Source organism: Sabethes cyaneus, chromosome 1 (genome assembly GCF_943734655.1).
Source record: "Sabethes cyaneus chromosome 1, idSabCyanKW18_F2, whole genome shotgun sequence".
In the NCBI taxonomy this organism is placed as follows: Eukaryota; Metazoa; Arthropoda; class Insecta; order Diptera; family Culicidae; genus Sabethes; species Sabethes cyaneus.
Window position 1 is genome coordinate 51,463,729 of NC_071353.1, and position 25,659 is coordinate 51,489,387.

At 39.2% G+C, this 25,659-nt stretch overlaps 2 protein-coding genes across 12 annotated transcripts; both read left to right on the forward strand.

The window, feature by feature from the left end:
• The first annotated feature begins 8,314 nt into the window (after window positions 1-8,314).
• Window positions 8,315-17,981, forward strand: LOC128745257 (single-stranded DNA-binding protein, mitochondrial). The gene is made up of 3 exons (XM_053842285.1): window positions 8,315-8,489; window positions 8,547-8,655; window positions 17,724-17,981. The coding sequence occupies exons 1-3, from the start codon at window positions 8,408-8,410 to the stop codon at window positions 17,947-17,949; spliced, it is 417 nt and encodes a 138-aa protein (XP_053698260.1). The 5' UTR covers window positions 8,315-8,407; the 3' UTR covers window positions 17,950-17,981.
• Window positions 17,982-18,933: 952 nt separating this feature from the next.
• Window positions 18,934-24,595, forward strand: LOC128740838 (catenin alpha). 11 transcript variants are annotated; one of them, XM_053836425.1, is made up of 10 exons: window positions 18,934-19,572; window positions 19,628-19,801; window positions 19,856-20,754; window positions 20,813-21,649; window positions 22,222-22,294; window positions 22,388-22,455; window positions 22,527-22,708; window positions 22,768-23,014; window positions 23,089-23,205; window positions 23,792-24,595. In XM_053836425.1, the coding sequence occupies exons 2-10, from the start codon at window positions 19,648-19,650 to the stop codon at window positions 23,954-23,956; spliced, it is 2,742 nt and encodes a 913-aa protein (XP_053692400.1). In that variant the 5' UTR covers window positions 18,934-19,572; window positions 19,628-19,647; the 3' UTR covers window positions 23,957-24,595. The 11 variants fall into 11 exon arrangements, with proteins under 11 accessions (XP_053692400.1, XP_053692459.1, XP_053692384.1 ...); XM_053836484.1 differs by having other exon boundaries at window positions 18,934-19,414; window positions 19,471-19,801; XM_053836409.1 differs by having other exon boundaries at window positions 18,934-19,254; window positions 19,325-19,801.
• The last annotated feature ends 1,064 nt before the right edge of the window (window positions 24,596-25,659 follow it).

Below are 25,659 nucleotides of genomic sequence, written 5' to 3' on the forward strand. Positions count from 1 at the left end.
AATTCACCGAATCTTGATATCGGTAGGCAGTCACGAGTAATCCACCATAGAGTGACTCAAGTACTTAGTATATTGAAAATGTTCCTCTTTTGCTTCAGTGCTCATAGATGGCGTTTAGGCCGAGCAACTAAGTATTTTCTGAGTCGCTTGAGGTCTCAGCTACTAGGCCCAATTCACCGAATCTTGATATCGGTAGGCAGTCACGAGTAATCCACCATAGAGTGACTCTAGTACTTAGTATATTGAAAATGTTCCTCTTTTGCTTCAGTGCTCATAGATGGCGTTTAGGCCGAGCAACTAAGTATTTTCTGAGTTGCCTGAGGTCTCAGCTACTAGGCCCAACTCGCCGAATCTTGATATCGGTAGGCAGTCACGAGTAATCCACCATAGAGTGACTCTAGTACTTAGTGTATTGAAAATGTTCCTCTTTTGCTTCAGTGCTCATAGATGGCGTTTAGGCCGAGCAACTAAGTATTTTATGAGTTGCGTAAGGTCTCAGCTACTAGGCCCAACTCGCCGAATCTTGATATCGGTAGGCAGTCACGAGTAATCCACCATAGACTCAAGTACTTAGTATATTGAAAATGTTCCTCTTTTGCTTCAGTGCTCATAGATGGCGTTTAGGCCGAGCAACTAAGTATTTTCTGAGTCGCTTGAGGTCTCAGCTACTAGGCCCAATTCACCGAATCTTGATATCGGTAGGCAGTCACGAGTAATCCACCATAGAGTGACTCAAGTACTTAGTGCATGGAAAATGTTCCTCTTTTGCCTCAGTGCTCATAGATGGCGTTTAGGCCGAGCAACTAAGTATTTTCTGAGTTGCCTGAGATCTCAGCTACTAGGCCCAATTCGCCGAATCTTGATATCGGTAGGCAGTCACGAGTAATCCACCATAGACTCAAGTACTTAGTATATTGAAAATGTTCCTCTTTTGCTTCAGTGCTCATAGATGGCGTTTAGGCCGAGCAACTAAGTATTTTCTGAGTCGCTTGAGGTCTCAGCTACTAGGCCCAATTCACCGAATCTTGATATCGGTAGGCAGTCACGAGTAATCCACCATAGAGTGACTCTAGTACTTAGTGTATTGAAAATGTTCCTCTTTTGCTTCAGTGCTCATAGATGGCGTTTAGGCCGAGCAACTAAGTATTTTATGAGTTGCGTAAGGTCTCAGCTACTAGGCCCAACTCGCCGAATCTTGATATCGGTAGGCAGTCACGAGTAATCCACCATAGACTCAAGTACTTAGTATATTGAAAATGTTCCTCTTTTGCTTCAGTGCTCATAGATGGCGTTTAGGCCGAGCAACTAAGTATTTTCTGAGTCGCTTGAGGTCTCAGCTACTAGGCCCAATTCACCGAATCTTGATATCGGTAGGCAGTCACGAGTAATCCACCATAGAGTGACTCTAGTACTTAGTGTATTGAAAATGTTCCTCTTTTGCTTCAGTGCTCATAGATGGCGTTTAGGCCGAGCAACTAAGTATTTTATGAGTTGCGTAAGGTCTCAGCTACTAGGCCCAACTCGCCGAATCTTGATATCGGTAGGCAGTCACGAGTAATCCACCATAGACTCAAGTACTTAGTATATTGAAAATGTTCCTCTTTTGCTTCAGTGCTCATAGATGGCGTTTAGGCCGAGCAACTAAGTATTTTCTGAGTCGCTTGAGGTCTCAGCTACTAGGCCCAATTCACCGAATCTTGATATCGGTAGGCAGTCACGAGTAATCCACCATAGAGTGACTCTAGTACTTAGTATATTGAAAATGTTCCTCTTTTGCTTCAGTGCTCATAGATGGCGTTTAGGCCAAGCAACTAAGTATTTTCTGAGTTGCCTGAGGTCTCAGCTACTAGGCCCAACTCGCCGAATCTTGATATCGGTAGGCAGTCACGAGTAATCCACCATAGACTCAAGTACTTAGTATATTGAAAATGTTCCTCTTTTGCTTCAGTGCTCATAGATGGCGTTTAGGCCGAGCAACTAAGTATTTTCTGAGTTGCCTGAGGTCTCAGCTATTAGGCCCAACTCGCCGAATCTTGATATCGGTAGGCAGTCACGAGTAATCCACCATAGACTCAAGTACTTAGTATATTGAAAATGTTCCTCTTTTGCTTCAGTGCTCCTAGATGGCGTTTAGGCCGAGCAACTAAGTATTTTCTGAGTCGCTTGAGGTCTCAGCTACTAGGCCCAATTCACCGAATCTTGATATCGGTAGGCAGTCACGAGTAATCCACCATAGAGTGACTCAAGTACTTAGTATATTGAAAATGTTCCTCTTTTGCTTCAGTGCTCATAGATGGCGTTTAGGCCGAGCAACTAAGTATTTTCTGAGTCGCTTGAGGTCTCAGCTACTAGGCCCAATTCACCGAATCTTGATATCGGTAGGCAGTCACGAGTAATCCACCATAGAGTGACTCTAGTACTTAGTATATTGAAAATGTTCCTCTTTTGCTTCAGTGCTCATAGATGGCGTTTAGGCCGAGCAACTAAGTATTTTCTGAGTTGCCTGAGGTCTCAGCTACTAGGCCCAATTCGCCGAATCTTGATATCGGTAGGCAGTCACGAGTAATCCACCATAGAGTGACTCTAGTACTTAGTGTATTGAAAATGTTCCTCTTTTGCTTCAGTGCTCATAGATGGCGTTTAGGCCGAGCAACTAAGTATTTTATGAGTTGCGTAAGGTCTCAGCTACTAGGCCCAACTCGCCGAATCTTGATATCGGTAGGCAGTCACGAGTAATCCACCATAGACTCAAGTACTTAGTATATTGAAAATGTTCCTCTTTTGCTTCAGTGCTCATAGATGGCGTTTAGGCCGAGCAACTAAGTATTTTCTGAGTCGCTTGAGGTCTCAGCTACTAGGCCCAATTCACCGAATCTTGATATCGGTAGGCAGTCACGAGTAATCCACCATAGAGTGACTCAAGTACTTAGTGCATGGAAAATGTTCCTCTTTTGCCTCAGTGCTCATAGATGGCGTTTAGGCCGAGCAACTAAGTATTTTCTGAGTTGCCTGAGATCTCAGCTACTAGGCCCAATTCGCCGAATCTTGATATCGGTAGGCAGTCACGAGTAATCCACCATAGAGTGACTCTAGTACTTAGTGTATTGAAAATGTTCCTCTTTTGCTTCAGTGCTCATAGATGGCGTTTAGGCCGAGCAACTAAGTATTTTATGAGTTGCGTAAGGTCTCAGCTACTAGGCCCAACTCGCCGAATCTTGATATCGGTAGGCAGTCACGAGTAATCCACCATAGACTCAAGTACTTAGTATATTGAAAATGTTCCTCTTTTGCTTCAGTGCTCATAGATGGCGTTTAGGCCGAGCAACTAAGTATTTTCTGAGTCGCTTGAGGTCTCAGCTACTAGGCCCAATTCACCGAATCTTGATATCGGTAGGCAGTCACGAGTAATCCACCATAGTGTGACTTAAGGACTTAGTGCATTGAAAATGTTCCTTTTTTGCTTCAGTGCTCATAGATGGCGTTTAGGCCGAGCAACTAAGTATTTTCTGAGTCGCTTTGGGTCTCAGCTACTATACCCAATTTGCCGATTCTTGATATCGGTAGGCAGTCACGAGTAATCCACCATAGAGTGACTCTAGCACTTAGTATATTGAAAATGTTCCTCTTTTGCTTCAGTGCTCATATATGGCGTTTAGGCCGAGCAACTAAGTATTTTCTGAGTCGCTTGAGGTCTCAGCTACTAGGCCCAATTCGCCGAATCTTGATATCGGTAGGCAGTCACGAGTAATCCACCATAGAGTGACTCAAGTACTTAGTGCATGGAAAATGTTCCTCTTTTGCCTCAGTGCTCATAGATGGCGTTTAGGCCGAGCAACTAAGTATTTTCTGAGTTGCCTGAGATCTCAGCTACTAGGCCCAATTCGCCGAATCTTGATATCGGTAGGCAGTCACGAGTAATCCACCATAGAGTGACTCTAGTACTTAGTGTATTGAAAATGTTCCTCTTTTGCTTCAGTGCTCATAGATGGCGTTTAGGCCGAGCAACTAAGTATTTTATGAGTTGCGTAAGGTCTCAGCTACTAGGCCCAACTCGCCGAATCTTGATATCGGTAGGCAGTCACGAGTAATCCACCATAGACTCAAGTACTTAGTATATTGAAAATGTTCCTCTTTTGCTTCAGTGCTCATAGATGGCGTTTAGGCCGAGCAACTAAGTACTTTCTGAGTCGCTTGAGATCTCAGCTACTACACCCAATTCGCCGAATCTTGATATCGGTAGGCAGTCACGAGTAATCCACCATAGACTCAAGTACTTAGTATATTGAAAATGTTCCTCTTTTGCTTCAGTGCTCATAGATGGCGTTTAGGCCAAGCAACTAAGTATTTTCTGAGTTGCCTGAGGTCTCAGCTACTAGGCCCAACTCGCCGAATCTTGATATCGGTAGGCAGTCACGAGTAATCCACCATAGACTCAAGTACTTAGTATATTGAAAATGTTCCTCTTTTGCTTCAGTGCTCATAGATGGCGTTTAGGCCGAGCAACTAAGTATTTTCTGAGTCGCTTGAGGTCTCAGCTACTAGGCCCAATTCACCGAATCTTGATATCGGTAGGCAGTCACGAGTAATCCACCATAGTGTGACTTAAGGACTTAGTGCATTGAAAATGTTCCTCTTTTGCTTCAGTGCTCATAGATGGCGTTTAGGCCGAGCAACTAAGTATTTTCTGAGTCGCTTGAGGTCTCAGCTACTAGGCCCAATTCACCGAATCTTGATATCGGTAGGCAGTCACGAGTAATCCACCATAGACTCAAGTACTTAGTATATTGAAAATGTTCCTCTTTTGCTTCAGTGCTCATAGATGGCGTTTAGGCCGAGCAACTAAGTATTTTCTGAGTCGCTTGAGGTCTCAGCTACTAGGCCCAATTCACCGAATCTTGATATCGGTAGGCAGTCACGAGTAATCCACCATAGTGTGACTTAAGGACTTAGTGCATTGAAAATGTTCCTCTTTTGCTTCAGTGCTCATAGATGGCGTTTAGGCCGAGCAACTAAGTATTTTCTGAGTCGCTTGAGGTCTCAGCTACTAGGCCCAATTCACCGAATCTTGATATCGGTAGGCAGTCACGAGTAATCCACCATAGTGTGACTTAAGGACTTAGTGCATTGAAAATGTTCCTCTTTTGCTTCAGTGCTCATAGATGGCGTTTAGGCCGAGCAACTAAGTATTTTCTGAGTCGCTTGAGGTCTCAGCTACTAGGCCCAATTCACCGAATCTTGATATCGGTAGGCAGTCACGAGTAATCCACCATAGACTCAAGTACTTAGTATATTGAAAATGTTCCTCTTTTGCTTCAGTGCTCATAGATGGCGTTTAGGCCGAGCAACTAAGTATTTTCTGAGTCGCTTGAGGTCTCAGCTACTAGGCCCAATTCACCGAATCTTGATATCGGTAGGCAGTCACGAGTAATCCACCATAGTGTGACTTAAGGACTTAGTGCATTGAAAATGTTCCTCTTTTGCTTCAGTGCTCATAGATGGCGTTTAGGCCGAGCAACTAAGTATTTTCTGAGTCGCTTGAGGTCTCAGCTACTAGGCCCAATTCACCGAATCTTGATATCGGTAGGCAGTCACGAGTAATCCACCATAGACTCAAGTACTTAGTATATTGAAAATGTTCCTCTTTTGCTTCAGTGCTCATAGATGGCGTTTAGGCCGAGCAACTAAGTACTTTCTGAGTCGCTTGAGGTCTCAGCTACTAGGCCCAATTCACCGAATCTTGATATCGGTAGGCAGTCACGAGTAATCCACCATAGACTCAAGTACTTAGTATATTGAAAATGTTCCTCTTTTGCTTCAGTGCTCATAGATGGCGTTTAGGCCGAGCAACTAAGTATTTTCTGAGTCGCTTGAGGTCTCAGCTACTAGGCCCAATTCACCGAATCTTGATATCGGTAGGCAGTCACGAGTAATCCACCATAGTGTGACTTAAGGACTTAGTGCATTGAAAATGTTCCTCTTTTGCTTCAGTGCTCATAGATGGCGTTTAGGCCGAGCAACTAAGTATTTTCTGAGTCGCTTGAGGTCTCAGCTACTAGGCCCAATTCACCGAATCTTGATATCGGTAGGCAGTCACGAGTAATCCACCATAGACTCAAGTACTTAGTATATTGAAAATGTTCCTCTTTTGCTTCAGTGCTCATAGATGGCGTTTAGGCCGAGCAACTAAGTACTTTCTGAGTCGCTTGAGGTCTCAGCTACTAGGCCCAATTCACCGAATCTTGATATCGGTAGGCAGTCACGAGTAATCCACCATAGTGTGACTTAAGGACTTAGTGCATTGAAAATGTTCCTCTTTTGCTTCAGTGCTCATAGATGGCGTTTAGGCCGAGCAACTAAGTATTTTCTGAGTCGCTTGAGGTCTCAGCTACTAGGCCCAATTCACCGAATCTTGATATCGGTAGGCAGTCACGAGTAATCCACCATAGAGTGACTCAAGTACTTAGTGCATGGAAAATGTTCCTCTTTTGCTTCAGTGCTCGTAGATGGCGTTTAGGCCGAGCAACTAAGTATTTTCTGAGTCGCTTGAGGTCTCAGCTACTAGGCCCAATTCACCGAATCTTGATATCGGTAGGCAGTCACGAGTAATCCACCATAGACTCAAGTACTTAGTATATTGAAAATGTTCCTCTTTTGCTTCAGTGCTCATAGATGGCGTTTAGGCCGAGCAACTAAGTATTTTCTGAGTCGCTTGAGGTCTCAGCTACTAGGCCCAATTCACCGAATCTTGATATCGGTAGGCAGTCACGAGTAATCCACCATAGAGTGACTCAAGTACTTAGTGCATGGAAAATGTTCCTCTTTTGCTTCAGTGCTCGTAGATGGCGTTTAGGCCGAGCAACTAAGTATTTTCTGAGTCGCTTGAGGTCTCAGCTACTAGGCCCAATTCACCGAATCTTGATATCGGTAGGCAGTCACGAGTAATCCACCATAGTGTGACTTAAGGACTTAGTGCATTGAAAATGTTCCTCTTTTGCTTCAGTGCTCATAGATGGCGTTTAGGCCGAGCAACTAAGTATTTTCTGAGTCGCTTTGGGTCTCAGCTACTATACCCAATTTGCCGATTCTTGATATCGGTAGGCAGTCACGAGTAATCTACCATGTGCTACTTAACCTTCTGCGGCTGAGGTGCCCTAATCTTAACGATTGTGCTGACGTGGTGGTCTACTGGACACCGCAACTTAATCTAGTAATTCTTAATCTTGAATTATGGAAATTCAGATCTTAATTATTTCAGAATCCTGTACAATTCTGTCGGGAAGACGATGCAAACTTAAAAATCAAAATACAACACTTGACGCACATGTTGCATTTTTCTGATTTCTGGTGTCTGTCGGACTACCACCTCAACCGCAGAAGATTAAGTATTAAGAATATGGTGTCTTCAATATTTCCCCGTGTGCTGCTGTAGTTATTCAGAGCGTGTTGAGCCGAGAATCATAAAATTTTCTTATTTGCCTAGACTCCTAGGTGCTCCTATTTGTTTAACTTTCCTCATGGCTAGGTTTTCCGAAATGTACATATTTGCTTTCATATTAAGCGCACGTTGGTTGAGTATCCCTAAAATGATTAATATAAGTTATTTGTATCTTACCTCATTTTAATTAGTTTTTATTTTAATTTGATTTAGTTTATTGTCCTTTAGTCACACGTAATGTTTTGGGTCGACCAACTTAAACTCTCTGATTTGCCTGGCTGGAGTCAAATAGGTATCCCTAAAATTGTATCCATATTATTTGAGGATAATGCTTTTGCAGCAATTTGTTTCTTACCTTGGTTTTTTATTTAGTGAGTTTTTGATTTCAATTTGTTTGATTTAGTGATCCACTGTCTGTTCTGCAGTAAACATAAATATTTATTTTATTTTTAATTTTGGTGGGTGCCTTCACAGCTTTAGTTCTAGTGCTAGCCATTACGGGCGCTACCTTATATGTGTGCCGCTGTGCAAAAATTGTCAGTTTTGGTGGTTAATTCATGGTGGGTGAATTCACACTGCTATTATAAACGCGGATCTCGCCCACCATGTTTTACTGCCCTCCAAAATGAAAGATTTCAAGTTTGAAATTGAAATCTTTCATTTTTTTCGGGTGAAATTCTTGGTGGGCGAATTCACAGAAGTCAGTTCCATGAGAGTACAAGAGATCGATTTGTGCTTACATAGCGAATAGCGAATTGCTCAGGGTTTTGCGTGAGAAAAAAAGAAAGGGAAGTATTTTTGTTTTTGTCATCACGCACACGTTGACATTTCGGCATGAGTTTTTCTGTTAAGCATCATCTGAATTGTCTGAATTGCATAGGAGGTCAAAATAACCAAAATACGTTTTCTAGTTTTTGAATACCGGCGTATTATAAAAACGAATAATTACCTGAATTAAAACAAGAACTAAAAATGTTTCTTTGTAAGCTTTCGCGAATGACACGTTTTAATGTCGACAGAATGTTTTGCAGTGATCCAGGAAGAATCGAAAAAAGTAAGTTATATGTGCCTACTCAGATCAACGTGGTCTATATATAAGTACTTATTTTAGCGGTAAATACGGTTACGCTACTAGGTCGTGTGGGTGCAGATCCTCAGAAACGTGGTAATGAATCGCATCCTGTCGTTACATTTTCACTGGCTACACATTCCAACTACAGGTAACAATTTTTCTATCTTACGTTGATGCAATTCTACGTTTTTTTTTCAATTGCACTATACCTAAGTCAAGTGTTCGAGCTAGAGCTTTATCGAAGACCACGTAACAGTAATAACAATGGGGTATTCGGTTTTACGCGAAAATGCGACTATCGCACCAATTATTTTAACTATTACTTTACTTAGTACGACTTAATACAAATTATGAGCAAAACAACAAGCCCGCCTGCATAATCTATTCTAATCTTACTCTAACGCAGCCAATTCTTTAAAGCATCCTACAGAACGACGATTGCTTGAATCAATCTTTTTTCTTGTCAGAGGCCTGGCCAACTGCGCAGCATGTACCGGGTACCGCAGAGAGAAATCCAAGAAAGTGGAACCAGTTTTTAATATCTGGTTATAATAATAATACCCAATTCCATTAAAATTCTTGAAATCGAGGGGAAGGAAGGAAGCGTGACCTGCCGTACTGAATGCTTTCCATGGTTTATTTACAGTCGTTGGGAGTTTGTTGATTGTTAATAAAGGTTAAGAAATAAATAGTTTGCAATTAGATATTTAAACAAATAATTCTAAATGTTTAATGTTAACTCCCGTTTTGTTTACAGTCAACTATCTTCAATTTATCCCACTACGTTGCAACTGAAGTCAGACTTACAGATTTATAACTAATCAGTAAATGATCAGCGGTCACGTTTATTTATTATTATACTAGCTGACCCGCAAACTTCGTATTGCCACAAATTAAACTTTGTTGAACATATGAATATATGGTACTACCACCTGCCTTAGCAGAACATCCGTTCATAGCGATGAGCCTATCATGTCAAAAAGAGTTGAACATATTCAATGATTGGTCATGCTTCCCAACTCTTGTATGAAAGGCCAAAAGGGAATTGGTCGATAAGCAACCTCACTTACACGTACCAGGGATTTAGAGAATCTCCTTCCAAGGACTAAGTCGCCTGAGTCAATCGTTGAATAAACCGTCTTAATGCAGAATGACTCCAGCAGGTGGGGAGAAGAGCCCGCTCATTATCCACGATGTGTTGTTAATCGGGCCAAGATTAACCCTAGAAACCGTTGACTGTTTCACACTCCCTAGGCCCACCGCTTCAAACAAGTGCTCTGATGGTCCCTTCCTCTTCCCCATTCTAGTTTACTTATGAAATGTGGTATATATGGATAAAAAGAGAACAATCTCACCAGCAGTCCTTCAAATGGAGTTACGTCCTTTTAGTTTCCATAAGTGCTTCCAATAATTAGTTTAATTTTTTCTTCTGGTATCTAACATCCATTGTGTTGCTCCGCCGTCTGCCCAAAACCTCGATTTTTAGATCAGGCAGCCGGGAACCACCCAGCATCGCACCTCCTAGCTTGGCTACTTAAAAGAGCATTACCATGTATGGCCACGTGGAGGCGCTAGGTATGGGCTTGGGATGGCTAGAGCTATATTGGACGCTCCTCATTTGCCTTCCCCATTTCATACCCTGCAACAAATTAAACTTTGTTGTACATAAATCGTGAATCTTGGATGACTTGTCACAATCTCGAGTTTTGCAAGTTTCTGAGGAGTTCATGGGTGTTTTAATATACAAATTTTCCTCACAGCAAAGTAGAAAATAGCTCCCCCTATTGCTTAGCCTGATAAAATAAAGCGGATAACGTTTATATATTCGGCATCATCACAAACCATTTCGCCGAATACCGTTTTGCGGAACACCAATTCTCGGTTGACCATAACGCGGAATATAGAGTTTCGTAGAATACCATTTCGCGGAAAATCTTATCGTAGGAAGTACCATTTCGCAGGGGTGACCCAACTGAAGGAAAGTAATAGAGGTTAGTAGATCTAGGAAAATAAATAAACCTAGATAGAGGTGATCTCTACGGGGGGTTGTTCATTCCGACCTCACAACTAATTTCCTAAAGTTTTATGCCGATTGATCAATCCTACTAGCAGTGGCGCTACTTCCTTTTTTACAGATTTTCAAAAAGTCATTTTTCTGATTTAAATATCTCTGAAACAGTTTGATGTGAAGACATGCCAATATACATTTTCTATGAGTTTTTGGCCGCACAATCGAATGATGGTATCAGTTTTTATTTAATTTGTCACCATCATACATTTTTTTGCAATTTAAAAAGAAAAATGCGAATATCTCAAAACACCCCGAATTTTATTTTCAAATAAATATGCTCAAAATGTACGCCAGAAAATTCTGCATAAGAATCACTTAATTAGAAAAAACAATATTGGTAGTTTGGGAGATATGGGGTTTTGAATATCTTGGGCATGCGTAATTCTATCTGAATTGTTAGTGAAAGAACATTTAAACACGTCTACCTGAAGCTTCCGGACATTTGCATGACTAAATAATGTATTTTAATTAAAAAGATGCATTTTCAACATAGAATCGGCATAATAAATTTTGATGTTCTGGACTTTTGTATATGGGTCATTCCACGGGAAATTTAGTCAAAATTTTTTTTCTCTTCAGAATATTTTTTTTACGTTCTTTGTTAAAAAAATCGACACGTATTTTTGTATTTCGATGTTACTGTTGGAATTCGCAAGATATGATTTTTTAAAGTATTGTAATCCGAAAAATCACTATTTTTTAAATACTGATTGTGAACGACACATTCCGGCGTGACGTTACAACGTTTTGACATTTCTTTGCACAGTATTTGTGTTTGAGCTAAGAAAATCGTTGAGAAATTTGGAAAGTGCATAAAATTTCCTATTAAAAATGATCAAATTAATAGCATTTGCCTTACTTAGATTGTTTTGGAAAGCAAATATGTAGCGTGACGTTACAACGCGCCAGAAATTCGTCTTTTGATTCTTCTGTTAAAAAATATGAAAATTCTGCTCTCTTTCAAATTTTATCTAAAGACTTTCTTCTATGATTTGATAAGAGAGGAATACTTAACAACTTGCTATGTTCAGAATTCCGATAATTAGTGAAGTTAATTTTTAAACAGATTTTACTTTTCGTGACGTTACAACGCTCTGCTTTACACAGAGAGGGTCGTAGCTCCGTTGTAACGTTACGAAAAATCTGTTCAGTTAATATTTGTTAATTATCGCTGTTGTTGCCTTCTGTACATAAGGGATAATCCAAAACCGTGTTGTTAATTTGTCCTTTCACTAATTTGCCTATACGTAATTGTGGGGTTCTTCACAAATTACGTCGCGCAGTGGGAGGGATTCTAAGAAAGTGAGACGTCAGTAATAGCATCGAAACCTTAAAACATAGCATAATAGTTGCTTCAGAAAAGTTTCTTCATTTAAAAAGCACTTTCTAGTGGTGAAAAAATATTCGGACATTAGGGTGTCCTCAAGCAGATACAAAAAGTATTTTCTCTATTTTAAGTCAGAAATGATTGCTGTCTACAGAAAATTTATAGAAAAACTAATTTCAAGAAACTTTGTTGAATGCTAGAGATTTCCATTTCTTACATGAAAAAAGTTATAGAGCCAAGCTGTTAGGGACACCCTTAAAAATATTTTTTTCGATCTACCTCTTTAATAACGCTTCGTATGACTTGCGAATGATCTAAAAAATTGGTGTTCTAATTAAATTGCACATTTTTGTCGAAAATAGTAGAGCACTATCTTTTTCTTTTTATTTTTTTTATTTTTACATGTACTCTTTAAGGGGGTGTATCCCGAGGGAGAGCAGCTATGAGCAGCTAATCTCACTTGTTTTTTGTGAATTAATTTATGCTGTATTCTACCATGAACAGCTTAGAGTATAATGTGAAAAATCTAAAAAAGTTATTATGAAGACAACCGTAGGTGAACATGTATAAATAAAAGAAACAAGCGATAACTCCTAAAGGAAAAAAGATAGATCTCTACTATCTTCGACGAAAATGTGCAGGTTAATTCTATTACCAATTTCTTAGAACATCTAAAAGGCGTACGAAGCGTTATTAAAGAGCTAGATAAAAAACTACAAGGTATACAGCCCTAAGGGTTGTACGAAAGGGTGACGTAGGACTGTGTCATATAATACTCATTATATTGATAACATGTTTTAATCGATGAAGTATAACTTTATGTCTGATCATTAAATCAAAGACTAATGTAAACTGCATTTCTGGCATATGCATATTTGAGTATTTGTGAGTATCATTGTTTGAGTGTTTATTTGTAAAAGAAGAGCGAAATATTCTGATTTAATTCTTCATTGAATCAATGGTGGTTTGGAAAAAAACCGTTTGAAATTGTTTGGTGGCCCTGAAAAGAACTATGTTTGAGCTGATAGCACTTCTTAAAAATCAGTACTATAATTATTGTTGCCAATATATAGATGGATGTCGCTATTCGGTCCTTTAGACTCTAGGATGATGGTTGCCCGCTAATACAGGAGTGATAGGAAATACCAAATCACTGTAAAGTAGAAATGGATTAGTTTTATCAAAATACTAACCGTCCGTCAGTGCGATCGTGCGGTAAATGAACAGACGGCGAACCTAGTGTGCGATTTTATAGTCACTGGCACTGCCGTTGCTACTTGTAAGCTAGTGTAGGTATGGGAGAAACCAGATCGGCTGCTGCTGCTGCTCAAATAATTATCCGAATGGAACGTTAATCATTTAGAAAGTGTAGAAAAATCTTTCCATTCTTCAATTACTATAGTTCTTATAAGAACTGTTTAAGACCACAACGACCTACTGCTGAATTTGCTGCCCGTCAGTCGATCCGTTTCCATTTGCCTTCAGTGTTGGTTTGCGAAAATCACCGCCAAAATGCCATTGGGTTTGCCTCGAGTTGTCATCGAAGATGACATTAATTGCCACAAAAGTCCTTGGATTTGCCTCCAATTGCCGCCAAAATGCTATCGTTTTTACCTCCCAATTGCTATCGGTGTTGCCTCCGATCGCTGGTGTTGCCGCCAAATGCCGTTGCTTTCGCCACCAATAGCCGTCGATGGTAAATACTGACCGTCCGTCAGTGCGATTGTGCGATGAATGAGCAGACGGCGAACCAAGTGTACCATTTTATAGTCACTGGCACTGCCGCTGCTACTTGTAAGCTAGTGTAGGTGGTGGGGGAAACCAGATCGACTGCTGCTGCTGCTGCTCAAATGATTATCCGACGCTGAATGAGCAAGCATTTCCCATGTTACCATGGTATAACGCAAAATGGAACGTTAACCATTTTAGAAAGTGTAGAAAAATCTTTCCATTCTTCAATTACTATAGTTCTTATAAGAACTGTTTATGACCACAACGGCTTGCTGCTGAATTTGCTGCCCGTCAGTCAATCCGTTTCCATTTGCCTTCAGTGGCCGATAGCCGTCGATGGTAAATAAAATACTGACCGTCCGTCAGTGCGATTGTGCGATGAATGAGCAGACGGCGAACCAAGTGTACCATTTTATAGTCACTGGCACTGCCGCTGCTACTTGTAAGCTAGTGTAGGTGGTGGGGGAAACCAGATCGACTGCTGCTGCTGCTGCTCAAATGATTATCCGACGCTGAATGAGCAAGCATTTCCCATGTTACCATGGTATAACGCAAAATGGAACGTTAACCATTTTAGAAAATGTAGAAAAATCTTTCCATTCTTCAATTACTATAGTTCTTATAAGAACTGTTTAAGACCACAGCGGCCTGCTGCTGAATTTGCTGCCCGTCAGTCGATCCGTTTCCATTTGCCTTCAGTGTCCGATAGCCGTCGATGATAAATAAAATACTGACCGTCCGTCAGTGCGATAGTGCGATAAATGAGCAGGCGGCGAACCAAGTGTACCATTTTATAGTCACTGGCACTGCCGCTGCTACTTGTAAGCTAGTGTAGGTGGTGGAGGAAACCATATCGGCTGCTGCTGCTTAAATGATTGTCCGACACTGATTGAGCAAGCTATCGAACAATTTCGCATGTCTGCGATGGGGATAATGCAAAATGTAACTTAAAGTGCATCGTGTGGGATTCACGTTGGCCATTGCCCGCTGATTCCGCTTGTCTTCGGGGTCGGTGTTGCCGTCAATAGCCATCGATGTTGCCAATTGGATTGGAAAAGGGGTGTGGCTTACAAAGTGGTCTCAAAGGTTATCATTTGGATCCAAATCCTTTGGTGTATCTAATTGTCGTCCGTGCCTGTGAAGCTAGGCGATTACAAGGGAAATGTATGGGAAAATTCGGCCTTAAAACTTTACACACATTTTCATTATTTAGCGTATAAAAAATTATTATTAATATGTTACTATAAAATTGCTGGATATTTTATCTATCCAACGACATATTAACTGTTATGTTTCGTTCAGTAGTATAGTAGCTATTAGCGTTTGAAATATTTCATTCAAACGTTACACTTCTATTTTTCGTTTTTACAAAGTGCTACCCAGTCCCAGTATAGTAAACAAAGACGTAGTCCTACGTCAAAAACTATTTTTAAGGGTGTCCCTAAGAGTTTGGCTCTATAACTTTTTTCATGTAAGAAATATAAATCTTCAGTATTCAACGAAGTTTCTTGAAATTAGTTTTTCTACAAATTTTCTGTAGACAGCATTCATTTCTGACTTAAAATAGAGAAAATATTTTTTGTATCTGCTTAGGGACACCCTAATGTCCGAATGATTTTTAATCACTAGAAAGTGCTTTTTAAATGAAGAAACTTTTCTGAAGCTACTATTATGCTATGTCATAAGGTGTCGATGCTATTACTTATGTCTCACATGTTTTGAATCCGTCCTGCTGCCCGCCGTGACGTTACAACGCGAGCTTCAATCAGTTGTAACTTATGTTCTACTTACCTTATCTTCATTCTTTAGGTACCATTTTAAAGGTATTTTTGAGTACAAAGATAATACGGATTATTAGATTGTTCGAATTTGTACTTTTCTGCGAAAGCGAAAAAGTACACCTTTTTCGTGACGTTACAACGCAAAAAATGGCCCTATTTCATCCACTTGAAATACAAAATAACTGCAAAATTGCATCCAAACTATTTTTGGAATGAATTCAGCATATATTCCTTTGTAAGTTGGTCGAAAACAAGCGCTATTATGAAATGTTTTAGCGCACTGTAGTAGCATTTTTAAAAATATCGCAAAAAATCATTTATTTCTTGTAAATTTCATTTATTTTGAACACACGTTTTAAATAACTTCCGAAAATGCTAGAATACCAGTTAGGGCAGTTTTGAAAGGTTCAAACATTACCCAATCATGAAAAAATATTCAACAATGCTAAAAGCAACTTTTATAAAATGTCTGGTTGGTATACCGGCCCGCGGAATGTGTCATATACAGATCAGTTGCACCGATCATCTCTAACAGCCAGCATGGATTTATGAAGCATCGTTCGACAACATCAAATCTTATGTGCTACGTCACAGCGATATCCCTTGAGCTAGAAGCTAAGCGGCAAGTGGATACGATCTATTTTGATTTTGCGAAAGCTTTTCGTACTGTACCACACAATCTCATTTTTGAAAAACTGAACTACATCGGATTTCCCTCATGGTTTACCGAATGGCTTTACTCATACTTATCCGATCGCAAAGCATTCGTTACAGTAAATTCCGTGCGCTCCAGAACATTTGACATATCGTCTGGTATCCCTCAAGGCAGTGTGCTTGGCCCACTCATCTTTATAATTTATATTAATGACCTGGTCGAGCTGCTGTCATCATCGAAATTACCGTTTGCCGACGATTTAAAAATCTTTCGGGTGATTGGTGCCCCTGCCGATTGTGTCGCATTACAGGAGGATATTAATCGTCTGCTAGTCTGGTGCAGTGACAACGGCATGCGTGTTAACAGCAATAAGTGTAAAGTAATATCATACAGCCGCCGTAACACCGTTTTTCTTCATCAATACAGCATGGGACCGGATTGTCTGGAACGTGTTAACTCTATTCTCGACCTAGGCGTTACTATTGACTCTAAATTGAGGTTCGACGAGCATATAAGTAGAGTCACTGTTAAAGCATACACCGTGCTTGGTTTTATGCGACGCCATGCGTCTGGATTCACTGACGTTTATTGCCTCAAGACGCTATATTACTCTCTCGTACGCAGCATTTTGGAGTATGCTTCCCCGATTTGGGCTCCTGCACACGTAACACGTAACAGATCCTTGCGATTGAGCGAATTCAGAAAAAAATTGCGATTCGCCTTGCGTCAGCTACCGTGAAATGATCCAGTCAATCTTCCCAGTTACATAGACCGTTGTCAACTGATTAGCCTGGATACACTCACAGTCTGGCGCGTCAAACAGCAGCGTCTATTTATATTCGACCTTATAACAGGCATTGTGGATTGCCCGGAACTCCTGTACCAGATACCGTGGAATGTTCCTCCTCGTCGACTTCGGAATCCGCCGTTATTGGCCATCCAATTCCACAGAACAAATTATGGTGTGAATAAGTGTTTTAATTTTAATGTCTGTTTGCGTTCCTTCAACGATGTTTGTAATGTGTTCGATTTTACTCTGTCTAGAAATGTGTTTAGTAATAGAATCCGAGGCTTAAATTAGTTATTAAGTAAACAATCTGTACGACGTAGTCGAAGATGGTGAAATAAAATTAAAATTAAAAAATACTTATTGGCTTGTATTTGAATAGCTTTGGTGATGCTTATTGGTTACCTGGGATGCTTTCATAGTTACGTAACTGACAAAATGAATCATCTAAGGTCGAACTCTTCAGAAACTTGCAAAACTCGAGATTGTGACAAAGATCATCTGAGATTCATGATTTATGTAAAACACAGTTTAATTTGCGGCAATGCGAAGTTTGTCGGGTTTAAAAATTTGCATGAATACAGAAGCAAAAGGAAGTATTCTCTTTATCTGGCACAAAAACCAAACAAATATGTTTAAATGACAAAAGGGTGCCGCAGTGTACAACAAACTCGGAAAGGATATACATCAAAGTGCTTATCACAATGTTCTAAGTGACTTACCTTTGGTTATAATTTGATTTTCTATGATTTGTTTTCAATGGTAGCAAATGTTAGGTTCAATTGAAGTTCAATAATAAAATAAATTTGTTTTAATATATTTTCCTATATAGTTGAATCATAATTCCATATTCAAAATTTTTAGGTACGAGTCTGGCGACTGGATCCAAAAAACCGATTGGCATCGGGTTGTGGTATTCAAACCCGCATTGCGGGAGTCTGTAATTAATTATCTACGTAAAGGTCAAAGAACAATGGTAACCGGAAAAATAAATTATGGCGAAATCACTGACCAAGAGGGTAAACAACGATCAACTACAAGCATAATCGCCGATGATGTTATTTTTTTGCAAAATTTAAATCAGTCATAGAATTAACATCTATTTAGTAAGAATAAAATATATTTCAGTAATTATTAAGCATGTTTTTATTGGTATGTTATCACGGGAAATCATTCATCAATTCTTTCGGTCCACATTGAGCCTGGTGATAAATTTCTCAATAGTCACAGTCAAATAATATTGTCACAAAAATATGCTCACACCAGTTTATAGTATAATCACAGACAAAAAGACATAACACTTGCAAAAAAAATCAACAAAAATTATCGTACCACACATTTTGCCATCTATATGAACGACATTCCCAAATATAGAACAACAGGAGTATCTCTCGAACTAGCAGTATTTTTTATATGGGACATTCCCTTCTTTCGTTCAAAAGCGCCACTTTGACCGGAACGGAGACATTCCCAACTAAGCTCAAATTTGAAATGACGGTTTAATCGTTGCGAAGAATGGAAAACGAGTGTTATGTCTGTAGTATAATGCTCCGCTAGTGAGAACTCTAAATTAGTAGTGCACTTTAACTTTGTCGTCGGCCAAATGTCAATATAAGTTTTTCTTCTGTATTGTTTTTACCCTAGATGCGTAAATTAAAAATATGAAAAAATGACGGAAAAAGTACAATAAACGAAAGGTTACAAAACTATTGGGCATATCGGTTCCATGCAGAGGGTGTTTGCCATTAATCGATTTCCCATTTGTAGCGAGAGGCCTTCTATTTAGCATCTATCTAGCATTGGAATTAATATTTATTCGTCATAATTAGTACTGTACGGTTTTTGATTCATATTTATCCATACACCTGAGCAGTATCCTCAGTTATCGGTTATCCCACTAATCTATTATTTCGCAAAAGAAAATGGAAAAGGGTAAAGCTTGGTTATGCGTATTTCTATAGTCCAACCTATTTACAGGTAAACTCATTTAGTGTGTGTTTTGCTGACAAAAATGTTTTTGAGCAGTAAAAAATCTGGCATCTCTGTTTGAGTAGACCAGCGAGTAGCGAGAAAGTAAAGCAAAGGGTCTCGTCAGTTTCGTCACACCCTGCAACTTTAAGTGTAATTATCTAGTTTTTGAGTATCAGAAGTAAACAAAAATATCCTAAAAGTGTAGCTACTAGGTAATACTGTTAAACATGAGATTTCACTGGTGAAAAATCGCTCATGTCATTCAAAAACTAACATTTGAAAATTGCTCCTAGTCTACGGTTTTTGCTGAAGAATTTTTTCCTCAGTTTGCTCTTTAAAAGCCCAGGTGGTGGATTTCAATCAATTGAAAGTCATTGAAGTTGACCAAAGTTGACAGAGGCATTCAAGGGGTTTCGACTATCCAGTAAGACATAAGTGCGTAGTAATCAGAGATTAGTTTTGTAAATAACAAATGTCAATTACGAATTAATTAGGTAATCAATGGTAATTAGCAATAGTAGTCAATGATAGTCTGAAATAATCATTGGTAATAATCAGAAGAGTTTGATCACCAAAAATTAATGGTATAATCAGAATCAGAGGTAATCAGAAAAGCAATCAAAAGTAATTTTTTTCAAAGGTGCGTAGTAATCATTGCTGTTGGAAACCCCTTGGAGACATTGCAACGAAAACATCAAAAGCACAAAGTGCATTGCGTTGACAGATAATTTTATTTGCTAAGGTGCATTGTTAGTGGCTTTTAAAATCGGTGACTCATCGCCGTCCAATTCTTATAGCAAGGAAAATAAGAAGCGCGATGGGTACATTATCGGATTTTGGACAAGTTGCCCTGAAGTGGGATCCGAAAAATTTGGAGATCCGAACAATGTCGGTGGAAAAAACATTAGAACCTTTGGTGCTGCAGGTAACAACCTTGGTCAACACAAAGGGACCAAGCAAAAAGAAAAAAGGTTTGTTTAATTTTTTTCATTAGAAGCTTAGTAATAACTGTTGCTTCATTATAGGTAAATCTAAGCGAGCAAGTGCTTTGGTAGCAGCAGTTGAAAAAGCTACCGATATATTTATTGAACGAGGCGAACAGATCGCCTATGAAAATCCAGATATTACCCAGGAAATGCTCTCCGCTGTAGATGAAGTTCGCAAAACGGGTTCATCAATGAGTATTGCTGCTCGAGAGTTTTCCGAAGACCCTTGTAGTTCTTTGAAACGTGGGAATATGGTACGTGCAGCAAGAAACTTGCTTTCGGCGGTTACTCGATTATTAATTTTGGCCGACATGGTTGATGTGCATTTGCTATTAAAATCATTGCATGTTGTCGAAGATGATTTAGATAAGCTACGTAACGCATCTTCGCAGGATGAACTCATGAACAACATGCGTCAATTTGGAAGAAATGCGAATGAGCTTATTAAGCAGGCTGCCAAACGACAACAAGAGCTGAAGGATCCTCAGCTGCGCGATGATCTTGCCGCCGCCAGGGCTGTATTGAAGAAACACTCTACAATGTTGTTGACAGCTTCTAAAGTCTATGTGCGCCATCCTGAATTGGATCTCGCCAAGGTTAATCGAGATCATATCTTAAAGCAAGTTTGTGAAGCTGTTAACACGATTAGTGACGTGGCGCAGGGTAAGGCAACGTCCCCACAGGATATTTATGTCGGTGCGGGTGAGTTGGCTGCTGCACTCGATGATTTTGATGAAGGTATCATAATGGATCCGTTGGCTTATAATGAGGTCCGTTCTAGACCGTCACTTGAAGAACGCTTGGAAAGTATCATTAGTGCCGCAGCATTAATGGCAGACGCTGATTGTACTAGGGACGAACGGCGGGAACGTATTGTAGCCGAATGCAATGCTGTGCGACAAGCACTACAAGATTTGCTTTCGGAGTACATGTCCAATGTATGCAAATACTACTGATTACGGTTTAGTGATCACTGTCATAATGATTTTTTTTTAGATGGGAACTAAGGAGCGAACTCCAGAGCTAGAACGAGCCATTGGTCAGATGTATCGCAAGACAAAAGATCTTCGTCGACAGCTACGGAAAGCTGTTGTTGATCACGTTTCTGATTCATTTCTCGAGACAAATATGCCGTTGCTAGATTTAATTGATGCAGCACGTTCTGGTAATGAAAAAAAGGTTCGCGAGCGGGCGGAGACATTTACAAAACACGCCGAAAAGTTAGTGGAGGTGGCAAATTTAGTTTGTAGTATGTCCAACAACGAGGATGGCGTCAAGATGGTTCGATATGCTGCAGCTCAGATCGAAACCCTCTGGCCACAGGTAATCAACGCAGCTTTAATATTATGCGCAAGACCAAATTCTAAGGTTGCCCAGGAAAACATGGAAGCTTATAGACAGGCGTGGGAAAATCAGGTGCGTATTTTGACCGAAGCAGTCGATGACATTACCACCATCGATGATTTCCTGGCCGTATCGGAAAATCACATTCTCGAGGATGTGAATAAATGCGTACTCGCGCTGCAGGAAGGTGATGCGTTGGATCTGCGAAACACAGCCGGTGCCATTCAAGGACGATCGGCTCGTGTTTGCAACGTTGTCGAAGCAGAAATGGATAATTATGAGCCGTGCATTTACACCAAGCGTGTATTAGAAGCGGTTAAGGTGCTACGCGATCAGGTAATGTCCAAATTCGCACAACGTGTTGATGTAGCGGTCGATGCATTGTCTTCAAACTCGGCCAAAGATGTTGATGAGAATGATTTCATCGATGCCAGCCGGCTGGTATACGATGGCGTTCGTGAAATACGTCGTGCTGTTCTGATGAATAGGGTAAGTTAAATACTAACAATATATTGATTCTATGATTTGAGAGAATGTTGCATATGGTGTTATTTTTGCAATCATTGCTAACATTACATGCAATGTTTTCATGATGTTAACAATGCATCACAGAACACGAATTTAATTAGACATCTATTCACTTAAAAGGACGAAGAAGACCTTGATCCGGAGGATATTGAAGACGAGCAGTACACATTGGAGACAAGAAGCAAATGTAAGAAGCGGTTCATTCTTTTGACAGCTATCCGCTATATGAATAGTTATTATTTGGGTCTTGTCCTCATTAGTAGTTTTAGATTGCGTCACCGGTAAATTCGTGTTATTTAGTGATGTGTTCTCTCATATTTATTATAACTTTGTAAAACTTTAATTTGATCTCTGTACAATTGCTTTTTTTGTCGTTTTGTATATTGTCTCATGGATATCGTGAATGCATTCGTCATGTGTTCTATTCTGTTCATCTATTTTGTGTGGCACTTATACACGTCCAACTCCGACCGACATTCTCATCATTTTGAATCAATCATGGCCATATTTGATAACCTACTCAAATAATTTAGAGCTCGGATGAATTGGATACAGACACAGAATTTGAGCCTGTCGAAGATATGACCGTAGAAACCAGAAGTAGATGTAAGAGACCCCTTTTTAGTTATTGTTTGTTTCAATGCGTGTTTTAATGAAACAAAATTGATTGCAAATTAACTTTTATACTTTTGTGAACAGCAAGCGCACATACTGGTGATCAAACTATTGATGAATATCCGGATATCAGTGGAATAACTACCGCCAGAGTAAGTTTTTTAATTGATCTCGTTTATGGCTCAGTGTTTAACAAGGTTTTCGAACGTTTTATTGATTTTAGGAGGCTATGCGCAAAATGAATGAGGAGGACAAACAGAAGATCATGCAACAAGTTGAGTTGTTCCGAAGAGAAAAGCTCACGTTCGACTCCGAGGTGGCCAAATGGGATGACACTGGTAATGACATAATTTACTTGGCCAAGCACATGTGTATGATTATGATGGAGATGACTGATTTTACGCGGTAACTTGCCGTGAATTCAATATTGAGAAACTATGCTGAATGCCTTTATTCTTTTCCAGTGGTCGTGGTCCTCTTAAGACAACTATGGATGTGATCAACGCAGCCAAAAAAATCTCTGAAGCTGGCACCAAACTAGACAAGCTAACTCGTGAAATTGCCGATCAGTGTCCGGAGAGCTCCACCAAAAAGGATCTTCTGGCTTACTTGCAGCGTATTGCTCTTTACTGTCATCAGATACAAATCACATCGAAGGTGAAAGCTGACGTGCAAAATATCAGTGGCGAACTGATCGTATCAGGGGTAATTGTAAAATTTGTTCCATCCATCTTCTGTTGAACGATATAATCTACCGTTGACCGTTTACCGCTTTCCTATTGCAGTTGGACAGTGCAACCTCACTCATTCAGGCCGCCAAGAATCTGATGAATGCAGTTGTCTACACGGTTAAATATTCTTACGTGGCTTCTACCAAATATACACGCCAGGGAACGGTTTCGGTAAGTTTTCGTTAATTGAATATTTTTCGTCAGGAGCTCATATAAAGCAATACTTTCAATATTAACCAAACATTTTCTATCCCTTCTTTTAATGTTAACTATAACATGTGGGAACTATCAAACACCCATCACAGAATTACGTAAGTTGTGCTCGGTGTTGTTCAGTATGGTTCTGTTCGCCTGTAAACTTTCTTCTTTTATGTAGCTTATTTATAAACCTACCACTCAAAAACAGGATTCACCTTTTATACAATACTTTATTACGGTTTTTAGTGAACTATACTGGCTGATACTCGTACACTTACCTTCGTTTACTTATGATTGCAATTAACTATAATTCTCTGATTACGGTATATTCATCCGAATCCACACATCCTTTTCTTTTATGACAGATTATTACGAAAAAACCTGATGACTTGTTCAAGCGAATATTTCCGTCACAAATTCTCGTTTTTAAGTCTTTTGTGGCACCTCTATCGTATTAACATATTTCTAGGTGTTATTATATAGTTATTCGAATCCGTTTCAAACATTACAACTGAATATTGCTCATTTGAACTTATTCTGTATTATTTGCCCTTTACAGTCACCGATTGTGGTTTGGAAAATGAAGGCTCCGGAGAAGAAACCTTTGGTGCGTCCGGAAAAGCCGGAAGAAGTTCGCGCCAAGGTTCGAAGAGCTTCTCAGAAGAAGGCTCAAAATCCCGTACATGCACTATCCGAGTTTCAAAGTCCGACAGATGCAGTCTAGAAGAAGCGCAGCATCAATGATTACATTAAATATTAAGCATCCCATATGAAGTGTAACTCTTTCCTCTCCATTAGTAATGGGCAAAGTAATAATAACAAGATATGAGAGGAATTATTCCAAGTAAATTATATTCATGTTTTTTTTATTTTTTTATATATGCATGATTTTAAAGACATTGAACTTAGGAAGCAAGAAAATGACACACAGCGAAATTGGATACTTTTAGTATTTGAAAACCCCATTTTAAGCTAAACTTTGTTCGCGTTGTGAATACATACATATGCAGGAATAATTTATTACTATTATGGCATTTTATAAACATAAAACATTATATTGATCAGTATTCTAACGAATATAAGCGTGGCATATTTGCCATAGATAAAATAAGGAGCATATCTCCTGAATATAATACATTTTAATGTTGAATGTTTATCGAATTTAACTTCCATCATACTGGATCACAATGAAATATGTAAATCGCAATGAAAAATGCATCAACACTGAAAGCTCAAAAACAAATTCAACCAAGCTGCTTTACGTCGGATAAAAATTTCTATTAAGAAAACGACACAATTGTAATTGTGTTAATTTTAACTATGAAATTTATGCACACAAAGAGCGTATTAAATAGTAAACCTAAGTAAATAACCCGAGTATAACATTACATAGAGCTAAAAGAATTACTACACCTCTTAACGGCTTATGATTTTACTCCATGACAAAACTATATAGGAATCTTTGAAATTTTAATTTACAGACCGTGCCCAATTATCATCTCCGGAAAGATCTGTATATTTCAGTTTCCGGAAAAATACGCAACTGTTATTTATTGTTTGTGTATGAATGAAGCGCCTCCACGTGGCCATACTCGAAAATGAGATGCCGAGATAAGTGAATCTGAAAGGTATAAAATTAAAATTTGATTCTAAATGCATCATATATATAGGGGTCATTCCACGGGAAATTTACAGTCAAAATTTTTTTTCTCTCCGGAATATTTTTTTTACGTTCTTTGTTCAAAAAAATCGACACGTATTTTTGTATTTCGATGTTACTGTTGGAATTCGCAAGATATGATTTTTTAAAGTATTGTAATCCGAAAAAATCACAAATTTTTAAATACTGATGTAAACATAGTTTGTAATATCAAAAAATGACTTTCTACCAGATGTGTTCTACCAGCTTTCAAAATTAGAATACCATACTTCCTCTCGATTGTTTTTCAACAGTTAAATAGTGCATTTTTATAAACAATTGCAATTTTTTCAAAGTTGGAACTTTTTTTCTCGATTTTTTTTACTTTAAAATATTTGTTCATCTTTCTCGAAGAAGCATGCAAAATTTGGAAATGGAGAAATGAAAACTCTGGAAGTTATGAGTTTTTATGTCTCAGCGCGTGTGTTAGTGTGAAGCGAGCGGTTATGCTCAATCGATGTTCTAACCCGCGGCCGCGGGCAGCTTCATAACGAGGCCGCCTTTGATGCTATTAAGTGTAACGTGTCGTTGAAGCACGCATGTTCGTCCGCTCGTTTGCATTAACGTGCGCGCTTCGATATAAAAATTCATAACTTTTAGAGTTTTCATTTCTCCATTTCCAAATTTTGCATGCTTCTTCGAGAAAGATGAACAACTATTTTAAAGTAAAAAAAATCGAGAAAAAAAAGTTCCAACTTTGAAAAAATTACAATTGTTTATAAAAATGC